Consider the following 21,325-nt stretch of genomic DNA (forward strand, 5'->3'; position numbering starts at 1 on the left):
CAGAAAGATGATTCTTTATTACAGATGAAATAGCAAAAGCAGAAACAACTGGAACAGACTCGCCTTTAAGCTTTACATCAAGGACATGAGTCTTTCCTCTATGTACAAGGGTAATCTTTTTGTTGTAAGTATCCACCATAGCATGCAACCTGTAACACCATGGGATACCCAATAACACATCACAGCCCTCAAGCGGTATAATATGAAATTCTTCCGCATCCACATAGCTCTGAATGTGCAGACGAAGCTTTCCCAGAATGGGAGTAACAGGCTCTGAATGTCCTGGGCATGCCAAACCTGCTTCGCCTGTCATACCCATCTCCTCTACACGAATGCCCAACTTTGATGCCAATTCTGGTGATATGAAATTTGCACGGGCTCCTGGATCAAAGAAAACCAACACTGTCTGGTCTCTAACTTTGCCCCAAGCTCTGCACAGCTCCGTGGCATCTGTGTTAGGCTGATCTCCAACCAAATCTGGAACAAGTCCTGCACTCGGCTTTGGCTTCTTCCCTTTATGGTCTGACTTGTCATCCTTATCCTATGACTTCTTCTGTGGGCACTCATTTGCAAAGTGTCCTTGTTGTTCACAAATGTAGCATTTCTTGGCCTCCCTAAGAGCTTTCCTTTCTTGAAAAGTTTTGCCAAAAAAATGCCTTTTTTGTTCTTGTCCTCGTTCCGAAGGAGATTTAGACTGCTTCTTGGACATATCACCTTCTTCAGTGGAGGGCTTCTTTGTGGGAGGCTCAGAAGGCTTTGCTGCAACATTGCCCTTGGCTGAAAACTGTTTGCCCTGGGACCCTTTCTTGTGGCTATTAAATCCATCGGAATCTCCCTTCGACAGATTGCTGGCCACTCTTGCATTCTCTATCAACTGAAACATATTCATGACAGTAGTCTTTGTGCAATAGTCCCTGATTTTCTTGGGCAATCCGCAACAATACTTCTCAATCTGTTCTGACAAAGGCACAAACCTGTAAGAGGTGACTGGCAACAGTGCGGCCCAAAACTGTTTATTGTACTCTTCCAAATTCGCACACTGTTTAGCATTCAACTTGTGCCATTCTGTCATCACATCCACTTCAAAAGTGTTTGTCAACCATGCAGGCGCAAAAAGTTGTTTGAATTGGACGCACGTTGTTGGGGCTTGACCTTGGTTCAACAATGCGGTCCACCATTGAAGCGCATTCCCTTTCAAGAAAGTGGCAGCCTTGCATATCTTTGAAGATTCCGTGAAGTTGCCTCCAACATAAGTTGCATCGAACTGCTGTATGAAGGTCAAAGCCTTTAATTGGTCCTCAGTTCCTCTGAAAGTTTCAAACTTCACTCCCTGCCCACCTTCCTTGTAATCCTTAGGCTGACTCAAAGGAGCCACATTATCATAAACAGGTGCCTGTAACAGTGGTGCTCCATGAGTGTTCATTCCAGCACTCGCATCAACTGTTTTCCCTGTCATATCGGCATTTTGTACGTATGGCTGCGAAAAACCAGCCATACCAAATTGTGTTCCAGGCACTCGAAATTGGCCATAAGCACCCTGAAAACCTGGTTGGACACCCATGTTCGCGTACATAGGGTTACCCATGCCTGTTTGCATTGTCACGAACACATTCCCTGGCATATAACCTGTGGAAGGTCAAGCCATAGCTTGAAACACTGAACCACCTCCAAAATAACCAGGATAAGTATTCGGTAATGGAAGGGTCTGACGCATAGCCTGTTCATTGCTCCCTTGACCATTCACAACCGGTTCCTGTCCAGCTAAAGCAAGTTGCTTTGGATCATTGGACACCGCTAGTTGCTCAACCACATGGGCTTTCCATCGAGCATCATGAGTCCTCTGCGCATTGGAAATCTCCTTTTCCTGCAACGGCTCAGTCATGCCCTGTGTAGGAGGCTGAAAACCCTGTGTCGGAGCCTGTAAGAATTCCTGCATCCTTGGGTTGTTAGCCAACTGCTGAAACATGTCCATGCAACAACGCAGTTGAGTTCTAAACAACCTTTCCTCTTCTTGAAGAGTCGAAGGAATTTTCTCTGTGCCATGTGAGGAAGATCCCTCTTCAGGTACTTGGTCTCTCTTCTCTGCCATATCGACAAGCTCTGTGTTGCTTTCACCCACAACAATCCACGCTGCACTTTTTGAAGAAAAAGTGACTATCCCGTCGATGGAACCATATAACCGGCCCGTACTATTTCAATTACCTGTTAACTTTACACAGAGCACTGAGAAGGGAAGAGAACACAGTTGCGTCCAGCGACTAGAATGTCACTGCGCACACGAGACCGACACCCTGTAGGCCCCGAAGACTGGCGCCCCTTTCGGTATTTCTTTATTCAAATTAAGGTAGACGATCCGACCACTTAGCACAAGCTTTCACAAAGCTGTCCAAACCTGGCGAGGGCTGAAAACGCAGGTTTTCGACCAGATTTCGACAACATAACGGCGCAAAAACCCCTGTAGGTCAAAAACACTTGTCTAGGACGGATTCTCTCGATATCTGGAAGCTTTCTGGTGAGCTGTCACAGAAATTCAGCGGGCTGTAATTCTCTGTTTTTCACTGCCGGGAGCCCAAAAGCCTGTACACGCATCCCAAGGCTCTCACGAGGCTCCCCCGATGTTCCCTTGCAGTTTAGGTGCGAAACCCTAAACCTGCAGAAAAACACAGCAGGCTGTAATTCCCTGTTTCGGATCGTTTTTAGCGGAGCGAACACGCCTACGCGTGTCCCAAGGGCTCCCGCACGCAATGGGACAGTTCCCCTGTGAATTGGACGAGTTTCCACGCGAGAAAACTCTCCAAACTCGCAATCTTTCGTGATGGAACTATGCGTACCTATGGGGGATTAGCAATTAGCTAATCCGGTTCCTGTTCAGAAGGCTCTTGCCTTGGCAAACGCGCATAAACCCCCAGAACTGTACATAGGTCAAATGAGAAGCCCACTAGTGGGGCATAACATACTGTACGTAGGGGAGAAAGAGAGCAGTATGTAGCGTGCGGGGCATCACTCCCGTCACCATACTATGCATAGAGGACAAGGTAAGCATTCCATAGCTTCTGTACCTGCTACAATCCACCTGAGGCTGAAAATGGCGCCCCCTTTGTTGATATGCAGCTCGTTTTTGCCTCCCAGAGTGGGAGAATCGCTCACAGGCTGACACGTCGCCCAATTTCCAGGTTTGGGCTTTCCTTGCTAAAAATATCTCAACTGGTGCGTCAATTGACTTGGCAGCAGAGCAATAAAATGTTCCCCTTGTCATTCCAAAGCTAATGACGCGAACACATTTTCCGGTCAAAAAAATGCAGTTCCCTAAATTTTAGGAGATGCTTCCATGGCGTCCCTATCGGTCTCCTGACCATCATTGAAGACTACCATTTGACCAACATCTACAATGTGGGTTAATTTACTGGCCCCTTTCAACTTATAAAGTTGCAGTGACTTGACAAGTGGCCCAAATTCCAATTTGGCGCACACGAGCTTCCGTACTCTTCAGAATTCAGTGCTAAACTGGCTCGGGCAGTCCCTGTCTGACCGACCTAGTTCCCGATGTGAGAAACCCATTTGGCTGCAGCCGTTTCACACTAGCCATGCAATGTCCACTTGCACTTTTTCAAGGGTTTTGGGACAAACAAGTAAAAATAAAATAAATATATCTAATACTTATTTACGGAAGGCAACAGAAAAAATAGGAAAAATACACCTCTTGGTGACAGTATCCCTCTCTCCTTTGTTGTGTCTTGAAAGTACAGGTAAAGTGGACGACAAATTAAATGGGTGAAAGCTAAATCAAGGTTTGAAGTAAAGTCTACCGCTCTTTTTGGATTGAACAGGCCTATTTCAGCTGAAATCTGCAAATGCTGACCTATAATAGAGATCTTCCTCTCCATTATTTTACTTGTATAACCCCACATAGACGTTGTCTGTGTTGATTCTAATCATAAGGCATACCATGTTGAAGTGCAAGGTTGAACATATCACACATCCACTCATGGGTAAAATCTCCCGTCCATTTGATCATCTCCGGCTTGATACCTTGAAGATCTTCCGCTTTGCGAGTGGCCAACTTTTCAAGCCCACCGCATACATCCTCAATAGTAAAAAAAGACGGCATACATGGGAGTGAACCATAAAATGGCATTTTTTCAGTATTTGCTTGCTCATATAATTTCCTACAATGTGTGTACATATCCACTAGACTCAAGTTACCAGAACACTGTGTCGACAAGGAAAGCGAGGGCAATGACACGATGACGATGCACTAAAAACGCAGATGCTGAAATTTGCGAATAACAAGCTGGATCTGATGTGTCTTAAGTGCTGAAAACTGAAAACGCTAATGTGCTTGGGCCGAACTGACATCGGAATCTGCAAACGCTAGGCAAAGTGCTGCAAACTGAAAACACCAATTGATCTGTAGCAAAAACGCAAAGGCTGATCTGCAACCTGAAAACGCTATGCTGAATCTGTTGGCTGAAAACGCTAGGTCTCCTGTCGGTCTTGCTGAGAAGGTGTACTGCAAGTTACTTGAACTTCTGTTGCCTCTTCTGCCACAAACTGCTAGCGCTAGGTTTCTTTTATAGCAGCTTAGCAAATTTGCCCTACTCAGTTTCCCAACAAAGTCACTTATTAAGTGAAAAATGAATAATTGGGGAAAATGGGTTCTATGCACTATAAAATGCTCATGATGGGTACTGAATGTCCTACTGATATGCAACCAGAGGATATGCAATTACTTTAAGTGTCTGGACATGCACGGCTTGCACACACGCTCACAAAGGTGCCAAAACACTTCCTAAGCTGACATAAACCCTAGACTTGAAGTAGCTTGTCCACATGCACATAGGGTTAGATGTGCACGTGACATCCTCCTTTTCAAAGTAAGGTACTGGTACCGAGCTACATGGCATCGAGGGAGGCCGCCAACAACGTCTGGAATCCTGCGACGAACTCTCGCCGGCCCACTCTGATGTGTGGATCCTGCGATACTTGAACTTCATGAAGATCTCCAATGCCGGCTTCTTTGGGTCGCGGCGAAAGCGACACAGTGATCTGTGGCTCCTTCAATGCTCCGACTTTGGCTATGGACGTAAGTCCACCTTCATCAAGAATTACCGAGGAAAATTCATGAAACCATTTCCAACATAAAATCATAATCATATCCATTCCATGTAGAGTAACGAGAAAAATACGATTCTTCCGAAATGATTGTATATGCAATGCAAATGAACAAAGTGACGGAGTGTCACATCGTTCACCAAACACACGTAACAAGTGAGATCGAATCTTGACTTGTTGACCTAAACCTATCAACTGTGGCAAATCACAACGGAAATGCCTATGCTTGATGGACAAGGTAGTTGAGTACGTAGTGTTCGGTACAAATTCTGTACGTAAGGTACGTAGTACAGAATGGATTAAGTTTTTACGTACGTAAAAATTCGTCCTTTTTTTCACAAGCCTAAAACTAAGAGTACTTCATACATTTACTAATGCATTCACCAAGACTTCAAATAAAGATTAGCAAATCAACAGTACACAGTTACAAATGCCAAAAACTGGAGTCCACAACTCTAAAGAACAATGAAAACGCAAAGCTGAGATTAGCTAACCATTGATAAATGTCTACAAACAAATAGTATCAGATGTCTGCTACCATGGTCACATAAAACCAAGAGCATCAAAATAAATACATAATGAATCATAAAAAAGATAAATCCAAGACTGAAGGCTGAAGTCCTGACTCTAATAACTAGTAAGCACTAAAAACCGCACACTCAGCACCGCACTCAAAAGCCATCATCATCATTAAAGGACGATGAAGATGATGATGAGGACTGCAATAGGACTGAAGATGATGATGAGGACTGAAATCGGCTGAAATAGGGCAGAATTTTTTTTACTAAAAAAACACTTGTACGGAATCTATCCGTACGTACTGAATCGTGCGGTACGAATGTACGGTACGGATAGAATCCCTACATACGTACGGATGCAACCTTGTTGATGGACAATCTTACTTGTGCTCTTTATAAGACTGTGTCATGCCAAGGAAGAGATATGTGAAAGCAATTGACAAAACGGACAATCGGTAAACAATATACTTCATGAGTGGGTTCCTTGGACCTCGACTCGAGAGCCAAGATCGGTCCTTCGTGACTGATCCAATCTACAATGAGGTTAGCTTCGCTAGAAACATCATCATACAAACCATCATCCTTGCGAACAATCACATCTCTATCATGCAAAACATGTGTAAAGGATTGAGAGAGTCTCCTTCGCCTGTTATTTTTTGTGTTCCGTTTCATGTGTCTTTTCTTGTTCTTTGTGGTGCAACAAATCATGCTTCTCTAGAATGAGACTACGTGTTTCATCCTCGTCCAAAACATGAGAGTGAGAGATTAGTGTCATAGATGGAATCTTAGTGTCACATTGAAGAACCATGAGAGGTGCTCCTTCAACTGCAAAACTGAGAATGTTTTCTTTCCAACAAACTTGTGGATTATGACCTTTAAACCACTTAATGCCAAAAATCACATCGTATCTTGAGAGAGGAGAAATCACAAACTTTTGACAAAAACTGACATTTTGAATGGACAAGGTCACATCAGGAAATTCATGCGTAAACGAAGAGTGCATGCCAGGAGCAAAACCAGAGGTCTTAATGGGATCAATGGGTCGAGCTCCTAGACGTGCGCTCTTCACGAGTCGCTAATCACATCATGCATACTATAAGAATCAAAGAAGACCACAATGCGTTGACCATTCACATAACCATAACAATGCATGAGAGATGCATCGACATAATCGTGAGAAACTTGGGACACATTAATGTGTTCTCTGATTGCATCAATAGAAGATGTTAATTATGTGGGTTCCTGCGTGGGTTTTTTAGGTGCGTTCCAAGGACAATCTTGTCTTATGTGACCCTTAGTGTGACATTGATAACATCTACCTTCCATAGCATAAAAGACTTGGTCTTATGACGTTATGTATCCTCCTATAATTCCTTAAGAAGCTTTTTGATCTGGGGTGAGCTTTAGGTTTAGCAAGTGTGTTAGCTTTACCCTTAAATTCATTCTAAGAGTTCTTTTCCGATGAATGAGAGGAAGATTGTCTAGAAGAGTTACCGTTCTTACCATTCTTGCCGTTTTGTGGGTTCTGAGGAGTCTGCGAGGTACTGTGAGAAGACTTGTTCTCCTTGGGCTTTCCTTTGTTGTGCTTCATCTCCTGTGCGAGAGCAATCGCTACAGCCTTGTTGAGATCTAGCACGCCTTCTTCGACTTCCTCTAGGTGTGCGGTCAACTGTGCCTCTTGCCATGCGTGATACCAATTAATGGCATCACCGGCAAGAGACATGGTTGCCGTCAAAACTTTGCTATTTCCTATTTTCTTAGTTGTCGCAAAGTAAGCATTAAATTGATGCAACCAAGAACGAATAACATTAGCATCCATCTGACTGTCATACTTATTGAACGTCAACTTCTCAGTGACAAGGTTGTTGGAATCCGCTTCTCAACTTGTGCTACCTGATGATTCGCCCGCATCCTTGAGTGGCTCGGACCTCGAGGAGAGTACCTATAGGACCAACTCTTACATACATTGGTCTCTCTGTGCCTCACATTCTAATTCCAAAGCCGCTCGTCTGTCTTCGGCCACTATGCGTTGGGCTTCGCGTGCTTGCTCACGCTCACGCTCTAAGGCTGGCTTTCTTTCTTTGGCCGCCAAGCACGCTTGCTCACACTCACGCTTACGCTCTAAGACTGACTTTCTTTATTCGCGGTCGCGATCCAAGGCGGCGCATTGCGCCTCTTCTTGTAGCATCATGTCCATCATCATCTTGACCAAAGCCTCTATAGGTTGGTACAACCCGTGGCGTAGATGGGGAAGGAGGAGGGTCGGAAAAACCTCCTGGTGGGGAAAATTCTTCGTCACCACCTCCATGCTCATCACCTTTACGCAAAGTATCCATTCCGCTTCGGGTGTTGACCATACACTTAGATCTTGGGTACTTAAGTTCGCGAGGAACTTAGGGTCTCAAGGTTCTTGAGTTCTTTCTTTAGCTTGCAATCGGTGTCAGAGAAGGCTTTTCTCTTACCCGAGCTCAACTCTTCCCTGCGGGCGCACCCCTTCGCGGCCTTGCGCTCACATCAAGGTTGCTTTTTCCCACCTCACGTCAATTGGCCGGCTGCTAAGTGCACAGTCCGCTCTCAATGAGTGAAAAGAGGAACAAGGGGAGGCCGAACAAGCCCTTTGTAAGGTGCAGCGGAATGAATGATGTTTTTTCTCAAGATTAGTGATCTATATTTGCTCAAGGTTCCTTTTAGTTCTTAGAAAAGGAGAGAGCCTTCCGTCTTAGGGAGAGTGCTATGATCACGAACAAAGTGAGTGGATATTGTGCATGCAAGTGAATGAGACTGAGAGAAAGAGAGAAGAGAGATACCACACCCGAGAGTTTGTAAAACCCTCCTCCGAAGGCCCCACTCTCGTCGGCGAGAGTGGTCTACTTTGATTGCACAAAGGTGTACAATGCGTATGCAATGGACTGATGCAACTTGGACTATGCCGATGACGATGACGGTGATGACGACGACGACTTGGTGGTTGAAATCTGAGATCTTCTAATCGCTGAATTTCGGGACTGTTTCGGGGTTGAAATTGACTGTTGTGGCTGCGTTTTCTTGGCTAAAGATGGGGGAACTTCTGCAACCTATCTGGGGCTGATCTGCTACTTTGCTAAAGGCTGGATCCTGCATTTTTTATTGTTGAATTGCTGATCCAAAAACGCTGAGACAGCTGATCCAAAAAACGGTGAGATGGCTGATGTTGCTGGAGTTTTTGGCTGACATCTCTACTGCTCTGCTGAGGTTGAAAAACGCTAGAACTGCAGGCTTTTTCCAATGCTAAAAACGCTGAAATTGCTGATGTTGCATAGCATTAGTAAATGCTGAAAACGCTAAGGGCTGAGGCTTGCAGGTCGCGGGAAAAACGTCAGAGAATGGATTTCGTAGGCGAGGCTTCTGTGAAGAAAACGCCGAGGGAAGTGGAGGTTGATCTAATGCCGAGGGGGGGGTACTATTGAGAAGTTGCCTGTTGAGCGGGAAGCTCCTGCTGCCTCTTCTACAGGAAAGTGCTAACTTGGGTTTGCTTATATATTAACTTAGCAAAATTGCCCTACCTACTTTTGTTGGAAAGTCACTTAAAAATAATAAGTGAAAATAACCAAAAATAGGAAAATAGGCTAAATGCACTGGAAAATTTCCCTGACTGAATCTGATGAATTCTGAAGGGAATATTGATGATCATACTGTGTGCAACCCGGAGGATATGCATCTAAGCTAAGTGACTGGGCATACACGATCTACGAATAGACTCACAAAAATGCCAGATCACTACTAATCTAGACTGACTGGACTGACTGAACCCTGTTGTGGTGTAGCTTGTCCACGGACACATAGGGTTCGGATGTGTCACGTGACATCCCCTCCTTTTCAAAGTGAGGTACTGGTACCGAACTGTATGGCATCGAGGGAGATCGCCAACAGCATCCGGAATCCTCAAAGGGACTCTTCGCCGGCCCACTCTGATGTGTGGGTCATACGGTACTTGAACTTCATAAAGGGCTGCAACGCTTGCTTCCTTGGGCCGCGCCGAAAGCGACACAAAATCTTCTGTGGCTAATTCAATGCTTCAACTTCGTCTAGAGACTTGCTTCTTTCGTCTTCAAGAATCTCCATGGCTGAAAATTCGTGAAACCATCTCCAACACAAAACCATGAACATACCCATTCCATGTAAAGTGAAGGAAAAAAATCTTGTCCTCTCTAAAGACTGTGTATGCAATGTAGATGAACATAGAGACGGAGTGACAACCCGTTCATCAAACACATGCAAACAATGCGATCGAATCTTTTCTGTTTGATCGAAATCAATCAACTGTGGCAAATCCCAATGGAAATGCCCATGCTTGGTGCTCATACTATCATGTGCTCTTTCGGAAACTGTGTCATGCCAAGGAAGAGACATGGAATGTGACTTCCTTACATACATACCTTTCAGCTTTTCATGAACAATCCGCATACATTCGTGCTCATCCATGAGAGAAACGTGCTCAACATACAATATGTCATGCCTAGTAAAAGGGATCACATAACAATGTTGACTAAAATACAAGAAACCGTCACGAATGAAACACTCGAACAATGCGTGCGTATCAATCATGCGAACACATAATACTTCCTATAAGGGTTCTTTGGACCAAGGCTCGAGAGCCAAGATCGGGTTCGTCTTGAATGATCGAATCGTCATATGGGGGTTCTTTGGACCTCGACTCGAAAGCCAAGATCAGATCTTCGTGACTGCTCGAATCTACAACGAGGTTAGCTTCACTAGAAAAAACATCCACTAGCACATCATCCTTGTGAACAATCACATCATCTTCATGCAGCTCATCATGCTTGTGAGAAATCACATCTTGATCATGCAAATCATCATACTTGTCATTGTCATCCAAATCATCATGCAAATCATTATCCTTCAAATCATCATGCTTCTCATAATCATGCAAATCCTGTGTCTCATGTTGTGAAGAAAAAGAGACTGAGAGAATCTCCTTATTCCGAATCCTTTCAACCTTGTCCTGCATATTAACAATGAGAGATGGAGGAGGAGTAATGTCCACTGCATGAAAGACAGTAGGAGAATCACTTTTGGCATTGAGAGTTAAAGTGTTAGCCTCAAAATCAATGACAACGTTAGTCTCACGAAACCATCGAATGCCCAAAATCATATCACATCCTGAGAGAGGAGAAACAACAAATCTTCTAGTGAAGGCGGTCTGTTGAATTGCAAACAACACATCAAGGCATTCCTCTGTGATGAGAGTGTCCATACCGGGACAAAAGCCAGAGACCTCGAAAGGAGATGTCGGACTAACCTCGAGGCGGGCTCTCTCAACAAGAGAGGAACTGATCACATCATGCATACTACCTGAGTCAAACAATATGACAAAACGGTGCCCCGATGTACGACCATAACAGTTAATGAGAGAATTATCAATGGAAGGGTCCTGAGAAACTGTTGGCACAATCGTGTTATCATTCATTGCATTGACAGATGTAGTGGGTGTTGTGGGTTCTTTAGATTCATTCGATTCAAGCTTAGGACATGTTCTTTTTATGTGACCCTTAATGTGACAATGAAAACAACGAGCTTCCTTAGAATAAGTGCTTTGTTCTTCCGAAGTGATGTATCCTCCTACAATACCTTGTGCTACCTTTTCATCTAAAGTAAGCTTAGGTTTAGCAATTGTGTTAGCCTTACCCTTAGATTCATTGGAAGAATTCTTTGATGAGAGACTGTTGGAAGATTGGTTAGAAGAGTTATCATTCTTACCATTCTTACCGTTCTGCGGGTTCTGAGAAGTCTGTGAGGTACTTGTGGAAGTCTTGTTCTCCTTAGGCTTTCCCTTGTTGTGCTTCATCTCCTATGCGAGAGCAATCGCTACCGCTTTGTTGAGATCAATTGGATCGAGAACCTCGACATCGTACTTGATATACTCGTCCAATCCAAAGAGAAAAGTCTCTTTGCGTTCATCATCCGACATGCGTAATTGGGTACCTAGCTACAAAACACGATTAGAAAGACATAACCGGCATACCATTTTGCTTGAGAGCGCGCCAATTGTCCTTCAATCGTGCGAGGTACTGAGGTGGCATAAACTGCGCCTTGAGCTGGTCTTGGAAATCAGCCCAACTAAAAGAGGGACGTAAAATCGTCGCCTGCCTCTAATTACGCGGCTAGCTGTCCGTCTTGCCATGCGTGGTACCAATTAATGGTATCACCGGCAAGGTACATAGCTGCCGTAAAAACTTTGCTATTTCCTGTCTTCTTAGTTGTCACAAAATAAGCATTAAATTGATGCAACCAAGAATGAATAACTGTAGCATCCATCTTACCGTCATACTTATTGAAAGTCAACTTTTCTGCGACTGGATGGTTGGAATCCGCATCGTGGCTTGCGCCACTTGACGAACTCCCACGATCTTTGGGTGGTTCGATTTTCGAGGCTAGTGCTTGTCGAAGCAATTCTTGAGTGCGTAGCTCTCGTTGAGCTTCACGCTCGGTCTCCAAAGCCGCGTTTCTTGCCACCTCTTCCGTCTTCCTGAGTTGTTTCCTTTCTTTGCATTCGTTGCGCTCGCATTCTAAAGCAAGTCGATTGTCTTCTTGTTTTGCGGCAAGTTTTGCGTTTCTTTCATCGCGCTCACGTTTCTGAGCAAGGCGCTCACGTTCCTGAGCAAGGGCGATTTGTTTCTTGTCTATCCATCATGGCCATCATCTGCTTGACCATTGCCTCCATAGGGTTTGGTGCACTTGGTGGCGTAGATGGCGAAGGGGGAGGGTTGAAGAAATCATCTCCGAGTGGGTCGCCTCTCTCATGCTCATCACCTGTATGCGAAGTATCCATTTCACTTCGGGTGACGATCATGCACTATGATCTTGGGTTCTTAAGCTCGCGAGGAACTTGGGTTCTTGAGGGTCTTGAGGTCCTTGATTCGTGAGAATCTTAGGTTCTCGAGGTTCTTGAGTCTTGAGGGTCTTGGGTTCTTGGGGTTCTTGAGGTTTTCTTTCGCTTGCAAATCGCGTTGGAGAAGGATCTTCTCTTGACCCGAGTTCTACTCCTTTCTGCGGGCGCACCCCTTGACGGCCTTGTGCTCACACCAAGGTTGCTTTTTCCCACCTCACGTCGATTGGCCGGCCACTAAGTGCACGGTCTACTCTCAATGAGTGAAAAGAGACACAAGGGGAGGTTGGACAAGCCCTTCTTTCTTGGGATTCCTGTCACTCTTCAACAAAACACGATTAGGAATCGACACGCCCAAGCGAACTTGGGTTCGAGCGACCGCAACAAGCCAAAAAAAAAATTCTTGTGGTTCTTTCCTTGAGTAATGCAGGACACTTCCAAAGCTCTGATACCAATGTAAGATGCAACGGAATGAATGTTGTTTTTTCTCAAGATTAGTGATCTATATTTGCTCAAGGTTCCTTTTAGTTCTTAGGGAAGGAGAGAGCCTTCCGTCTTAGGGAGAGTGCTATGACCACGAACAAAGTGAGTGGATAATGTGCGTGAAGTGAATGAGACTGAGAGAAAGAGAAGAGAGATACGATACCCGAGAGTTTGTAAAACCCTCCTCCGAAGGCCCCACTCCTGTTGGCGAGAGTGGTCTACTTTGATTGCACAAAGGTGTACAATGCGTATGCAATGGACTGATGCAACTTGGGACTATGCCGATGACGACGACTTGGTGGCTGAAATCTGAGATCTTCTAATCGCTGAATTTCGGGACTGTTTCGAGGCTGAAATTAACTTTTGTGGCTGCGTTTTCTTGGCTAAAGATGGGGAAACTTCTGCAACCTATCTGGGGCTGATCTACTACTTTGCTAAAGGCTGGATCCTGCATTTTTTATTGTTGAATTGCTGATCCAAAAACGCTGAGACAGCTGATCCAAAAAACGGTGAGATGGCTGATGTTGCTGGCGTTTTTGGCTGATATCTCTACTGCTCTGCTGAGGTTGAAAAACGCTAGAACTGCAGGCTTTTTCCAATGCTAAAAACGCTGAAATTGCTGATGTTGCATAGCATTAGTAAATGCTGAAAACGCTAAGGGCTGAGGCTTGTAGGTCGCGGGAAAAACACCAGAGAATGGTTCTTGTAGGCGAGGCTTCTATGAAGAAAACGCCAAGGGAAGTGGAGGTTGGTCTAATGCTGAGGGGGGGTACTGCTGAGAAGTTGCCTGTTGAGCGGGAAGCTCCTGCTGCCTCTTCTGCAGAAAGTGCTAACTTGGGTTTGCTTATATATTAACTTAGCAAAATTGCCCTACCTACTTTTGTTGGAAAGTCACTTAAAAATAATAAGTGAAAATAACCAAAAATAGGAAAATAGGCTAAATGCACTGGAAAATTCCCTTGACTGAATCTGATGGACTCTGAAGGGAATACCGATGATCATGTTGTGTGCAACCGGAGGATATGCATCTAAGCTAAGTGACTGGGCATGCACGGTCTACGAATAGACTCACAAAAATGCCAGATCACTGCTAATCTAGACCGACTGGACTGACTGAACCCTGCTATGGTGTAGCTTGTCCACGGACACATAGGGTTGGGATGTGTCACGTGACACCCTTCTTTCTTGGGTTACCTGTCACTCTTCAAAAACACGATTAGGAATCGACGGGCCCAAATGGACTTGCGTTACGTGCGACCGCAACAAGCAAAAAATTTCTTGTGATTCTTTCCTTGAGTGATATAGAACACTGCCAAAGCTCTGATACCAATGTAAGGTGCAGTGGAAGTGAATGTTGAACTTTGCTCAATATGAGTGCTCCGAACTGTGCTCGAGGGTTCCTTTTACTTATGGAAGGAAGAGCCTTCCGTTCCTTTAGTGAGAGTGCAATGATCACAAACAAAGTGAATGCGACTGTGAATGAAGGTGTTGAGAGAGAGAGAGAGAGAGAGAGAGAGAGAGAGAAGAATATGACACCAGACAATTCTCAAACCCTCCTCCAAGGGCCCCCTCTCTATGGCGAGAGAGGTCTATGCTATTGATTGCACAAATCTGGTACAATCGTCTAGATGCAATGGACTTGCCGGCAATGTCAACGACAATAATGACGACGACGAGGATGGGCTCAAATCTGAAAACGCTAGGGGGCTGAAATCTGCAAATACTGACTTTTGTTGAATACTGACACTATGTGCGACGACGATGCGTTGCAAACGCAGATGCTGAAATCAGCGAGCAGCAGGCTGGATTTGCTATGTCTTAAGCGCTGAAAACTGAAATGTTGATGTGCTTGGACTGAACTGACGCCAAAATCTGCAAATGCTAGGCAAAGTGCTGCAAACTAAAAACGCCAGTTGATCTGTAGCAAAAACACCAAGGCTGATCTGCAACCTGAAAATGCTATGCTGAATCTCGTGGCTGAAAACCCTAGGTCTCTTGCCGGTCTTGCTGAGAAGGTGCACTGTAAGTTACTGGAACTTCTGTTGGCTCTTCTGCCAAAAATTGCTAGTGCTAGGTTACTTTTATAGTAGCTTAGCAAATTCGCCCTACTCAGTTTTCCAACAGTCACTTATTAAATGATAAGTGAAAAATGAATAATTGGGGAAAATGGGTTCTATGCACTGTAAAATGCTCATGATGGGTATTGAATGTCCTGTTGATGATCATGTTGTGCAACCAGATGATATGCAACTACTCTAAGTGCCTGGACATGCACGGCTTGCGCACAAGCTCACAAAGGTGCTAGAACACTTCCTAAGCTGACTTGAACCCTAGACCTGAAGTAGCTTGTCCACATGCACATAGGGTTAGATGTGCACGTGACACGTCCCTTTTCTCAACGATGCACTCCACGGTGTTGCCCACCCGATAGGCTTGCATGAGGTGGGGCCCTCCCGTTCCTAGGGTTTCATATGTCGTGCATCTCTTTCATATCAGTTGTTTTGAAGTGCTTAAAGTTTTTCTTGTCTCTTCTTTTCCATTGGCACATAGTACCCTCAAGTTACATTTCCTCTTCTAGCTAATTTCTCGAATCTTTTATGATTTGATTTGAAGCGAAGTCTCAAAGTTGAACCTATCGAGTACATTACATCTTGAAAAGAAGGAACATCAGAAACAAAAAAATCATCTACAAAGTGTTAAGAGTTCAAATTGCTTTCCAATGGTGGCTCCTCCACTATCTGCCACGAGCAAATTAGGAAGCGAGGGCTGTTTTGTAGATTTACCTGACCAAATATGAGGTAGACGTACCTTTTCTCGGCTATACACCACGACGTTGCCCCCCCGGTAGGCTTACATGAGGCCGGACCCTCATTCCTAGGGTTTCCAAGGGTCAAAGTCTCTAGTGTTCTGCAGTTCTGCTACTAAATATGTGTCCCAGATCACCTTTGGTGAGTTTACACAATTATTAGCATTTCTTAGGCCATTTATCAAGATCTTGGGGATTCTGAGTAGGTAAGGCAATTCAGGTAATTGCCTACATTCTGCTACTAAATATGTGTCCCACATCACCTTTAGTGAGTTTACATATTTATTAGCATTTCTTAGGCCATTTATCAAGATTTTGAGGATTCTGAGTAGGTAAGGCAATTCGGGTAATTGCCTACATACGCAAACCCCCCCCCCCCTTGTACTTTTTGGCATGTTGTTCAGTGCACACTTCGAACGTTTGGGCACCTACTCTCTGTCTAGCGTTTTCCTCTTGCTAGCATTTTCTATGTGTGCGACCTCTCTCTAGCGTTTTTCATCATCATCGATTTCTCTCATGTGTTTTTGCACAACAATCTCACTTCCTCTCTCTAGCATTCCCTCTCCCCACCATGTAGACACCCTACACATGCCGTGTTTGCTTGCAGGTGGTTTCTGTGCCCGTACGATGGGCGGTTCGTGCTAGGAGCTTGTGTACGAGGAGATCTATCGCAAGAGATCCGAGATCCGATGTCTGCCCAGTCCCTAGAGATGGTTTGCTCGCAGTTGCAAACAAGATCATCACCCAATTCACCCTTTTCCACTACACCTTTGACACGGAATCACACCCCCGTTGTGCTCTCGACTTCGATTGGTGATCTCTGCGAGTTTTTGGTGCTGAATTTTCGCGACGAAAAAAGACGGTTTGCTGCTTTTTCTGCATTTTTCACTCCCATGGAGCTAATTTCAGCTGTAGTGGGCAAATTTAACGATTTTTCTTCTTCTACCTCGACCTAGCCGATAGCCTTAGAGGTGCAATTGAGGACCCTGGATGCAAAGAACTCATCCATAAGGGATCATATCAACAAGATGCAAAAGCTTCAGCAGGAGATACTTCATATGGGAAAGCTTATCAGTTTAGAGGACATGGCCATCCAGCTTTTGGCCCAATTACCTCCTCGGTATACCAATTTCTATTCTTCGTTAATTATTAATAGCCAACTGAATACTAATTCTTGGAGCGAGATTGTTCCAATGGTGTTGCACCAAGAGCAGTTCAATTCAGGGAAGGAGTCGGGCTCCAAGGCCTCAATCGATTCTTCCAACAATAACAACAACACAAAAGGGGGTCAACACTTTGCACCATGGTCCAAGAGCACTAAGGCATCAAAAATTACCTTCGTTTTAAAACGCCGTCCCGTGCTCTCCTCTCTTGCTAGTATTGTCGCATACCACGCTATGCAAGAGGGTAGAGAGCCTGTCACGTTAGGTTATCACGGCATCCATCTTGCACACATGACATGACACAAGCCATATTCGCGGCCGACTTCAGGCTCATTTCCCAACTATAGAGCCAAAAAGGGCTCACCCGAGCCTGGGAGCCTGTAGCACGAGCTAGCCTCTACCGGGTGTGCGGGTAGAGTTGCCAAGGGCCTAGAGTCCAAGTGTGGTGATCACATAAGATGGCTCACAAAATGAGACCTCATTCCTATTTATAGGACTTCTTAACCACCCTTCGTAACCTCCCAAGTAAGGGGGCGTTCACACATAGGGTTAGTTCACACTTGTTGGACATAGCTCAAGCACCCATCCCGATGTCTAGGGACGTAACACGTAGAGTGACCACAAAAGTGTAACAACACTAGTAGAAACATTTGGAAAGAAGGTTATGCAAAGGACCTGACTAATCAGATGGATCTATCTAAGCAGGCAGGTCCTAGGAATATGCTACAAAAAGTACCGAATTAATTCCCTTACACTATGACTAAGGGTGGCTCACAGTCGAAGTAGCATGTTTACATGGCACACACATCCACAATGCATGTGAATGTACGCATACGAATATTCATACGCCCATACATATATATACATGCCCACATGTTTGTTGTGATTTGAATGCTACTGCTGATAAAAAATGTCAAAGTGAGGAAAACACACGAACTACATTATATAGGGTATGGAGAGCATGTCATTATCCAAGAGTCAAAAAATCATAGCACTACAGAAAGTAGAGCTTTAAAGAAATCAAAATAGAGCTCATAATTTGGAGATAAAGTTTCTCATAGGAACCAAAACTGATCTGAAGTGATTGTCAAATGGAACTTTGAGAAAGACAAAACAATTAACGGCATCATATGAAACATAAGGAGTGTGCGAGATCTCCAGAATTGTCCAAAGCATACAAAACCTGACTCGAGCAAAGAAAGGCAGATACTATGGAAACATTGACAATAGTTTCGAAAATAACTGCAAATATGATCACACTTCAAAAACATATTAAACAAGCAGTAATCCATATAACGAAGTCTCTACGGTGACAGAAACACCAAGGACTGACGATTGAGCCCATCGAAACTCCACAATGCAACAACTCACTAGGCCGTAATGAAAAACAGTTATACTACCTGTCCAGTGATCTATCTTTGCCAGTGTGGCACTCTATTTTTCAGCAAAAGCTGGACACAAATGAGCAAGTATGTCCTGATGGGATGGAAAATGCACTTGCACTACACAGACATGCACACATACCTCAACATATCTACGTAAACCAGACCACTTCTAAGAACAGAAAATAACGTCACTGAGTACAATAAATTTTACCTTACGAAAGAGCTCCATCTCATCTCCAATGGGGATGAGCTCTACGTTGTCCCCAAAACAATAAACATGGACTCGGCTCCCAGAGCTCCCAGCGTCAAAAACAACAGCATACTTGTTGTCAGATCCAGATCCAGAGGAAGCTGAGGAGAGGTCAAGGTTGTGTGGAAAATGGAGGGCAGAGTTCTCAAAGGGTCCTATAGAGGACAGAGTGGATGGATCCACAGGATGTCTCGGCATGGCAAGGAGGACAAAAATGATAAGAAGCAGGGGCACGCATACTACAAATACGACGCCCCTATAGCGATAGGCCTTCTCGCCCAAGCTCTCTTGGCGGAAACGCCGCATCCTCTGTTCCTGCTCTTGCCCTGCGGCCCCCAAGTCTTCCAGCTCGATGCTAGAATTGGAGCGATGGCGGACTGCGTGCTTGGTGGACGGATCCAGTTCGCCTACACTCTCTGTGCAAGTATCTTTAAGTGTGTATACGTCGAATGTACGCGTATGTACCTTGACGTGCGAGAGAGAGAGAGAGAGAGAGAGAGAGAGAGAGAGAGAACACTAGTGACTACACAGATATAAAGCTATCAGGCATTGAGTCTGTGTCTGGACTCTGCGTTACATCCCGATTCCAGAAGATCTTCGCGCAAGCCTGCAGGACAAGACTCGCAATTTCTAGTAAACATCCGATCGTGTGACGGGCTTCAAACTTCAAACGTCAAATTTTGGAGCATCACACGTCCCACAAGTTACGACACGTGTGTGAGTGTGCGAGCATGCAATATCCAAGTGGCGAATGTTGATTGGCTGATCTTTGAAAAGTACTCAGTTATAAAAAACGTCGTCGAGTCAAGTGGAATTGGCCTATTGGTAAAGGCAAGGGGCTTTAAGCGTGTCTGCGATGGTTCAACCCTTGCGATATGCGGGTGTGGGTGTGTGGGCGCAATCCAAAGGAGGTGGACATAGAAATTGAGATCTATAATATTAGTGCTATGATATTAGAGGAGTCGTGAGAAGGAGGTAGACAACCTTTAATGTAGTGAAATACTAGCTCACACAACCTGCCTTCGGCGGGTCTCGCTCGCTCTTACCACCGATACGTGTATGTGTGTGCGCGTCTATCTTCATACATCTCCCCATGACACAGACGATCAACCCAAAAATAGGTTGCTCAATTTGGATTATTCCTAAACAGGTTATGGGCATTCATACAACGGTGTTATGAGAAGGGCCTTCTATTGTTTCACAAGGCCTTCTCAAGTGAAACACCTTGCTCATACACTAGCTAACATCGAGGCTTTACCAAATGCCTTTTTCCCCAAACTAAAACAACACACACACACGTCTACTCCTAAAATTTAGCTGACTCTCCAAGCGCAATAAGTGAAACACTATCAAAATGTACCGATCACATGTTGCCTTTTGCATGCTTTACTCACCAAGCCTCTCATCAACAAAACTACATGTGTTTTGAATGTTGCATATCTCCAACTCTACAATAAACATAGACCAACAACACTTACATGACATAAATTCATCCAAACATTTAGTACATGAAAGATAAGGTGGCCAACAGATTCACAACAAATGCATCACAAGAAGGTAGAGCTCTCATATACACAACATGCATCAAAGGCCCATGCTAAGCATACCTTGCAATTAGTGTTGTCCAAGAGACGACATCTTGAAGCATGGGCTTTGTGATTGCATGTGTTTGTGCATCGCAACCCTCATTCCCATGTACAACCCATACATATTACACCATGCCCTTGTGTGTGTACCCATAGCTTCCTAGTCATGTACTGATTAGGCACATCTAGCAAGCAATGTAATTAATGATATGGCATTTCATAATAGACTTCTTGGATCCATATTTACTTAAAAGAGCCTCACAATTAGTGCATCCCATAAGAGATGTCCCAAATAGCACTCTCTTCAAGACAACCTGTGCTTTCAAAAGTACAACACCTCTAGCATGGATGTCAATCAAAGAATTTTCAAGTGGCACCTTTCAACATCCTATACAAGGATTGAGATGAGTAGATCCTTTCCAACCCCTACCAACATTGCAAGAGACATTGTCACCATGAACTACTCATACTTGTTTACCCATGCTCAAATGGCAGTTTGTCTCACTCCACCTTTCGACGAGAATGTGTGTGTGTGTGTGTGTGTGTGTGTGTGTGTGTGAGAGAGAGAGAGAGAGAGAGAGAGAGGAAAAGGAACAAGGTTAATGTTTACGTCTTCATTGTTTGTTATCATGCATTTTTTGATATAAATTTCAAATTTTGATACAAATTGTCTTTTTCTCCTTAGATAGATCTTTGAGGTCTCTTGAACATTAAACCTTTTTCTGTTTCTTCTTGTTCTCCTTCCCCCCTATGCCTTCAATGAGAGATAGACACAGATTGAGAGAGAGAGAGAGAGAGAGAGAGAGAGAGAGATTACACAAAAGCACATCACTAGGGAGAGATATTTAATAAAAAATAAGATTTTGTTCTGCAACCTAAAAATTTCAAAAGTTACAATATTGCCAAAAAGGCTATGGAATATATGTACATAGCACTCTTAGTTGTGCTATTTTAACAGGATCAAGATATTGAGATGGAGCTCGACACACTTCTCTTAAATATTTGTTTTGAACCCAACTCAAGTACAACTTGTAATGACGAGTCAACCCAAGCTATTGCTTTAAGAGCATGAGCCTAAGATTGGGAAAGAAATAGGGATAGAGCAACCTGATGTAAATTATATCCAACACTTCATC

At 44.2% G+C, this 21,325-nt stretch overlaps 1 protein-coding gene across 1 annotated transcript in view; it reads right to left on the bottom strand.

The window, feature by feature from the left end:
• The window catches only part of LOC147438811 (putative apyrase 1), a 60,464-nt gene extending 41,227 nt beyond the window's left edge, over nt 1–19,237 (bottom strand). The window contains exon 1 of the mRNA XM_086484782.1: nt 18,565–19,237. Within this exon, the coding sequence (XP_086340908.1) occupies nt 18,565–18,909 (345 nt within the window). The 5' untranslated portion in view covers nt 18,910–19,237. The remainder of the gene's footprint in view (nt 1–18,564) is intronic.
• Nucleotides 19,238–21,325: the final 2,088 nt, after the last annotated feature.

Source organism: Adiantum capillus-veneris, chromosome 16, assembly GCF_014529385.1.
Source record: "Adiantum capillus-veneris isolate H3 chromosome 16, ASM1452938v2, whole genome shotgun sequence".
Taxonomy (NCBI): Eukaryota; Viridiplantae; Streptophyta; class Polypodiopsida; order Polypodiales; family Pteridaceae; genus Adiantum; species Adiantum capillus-veneris.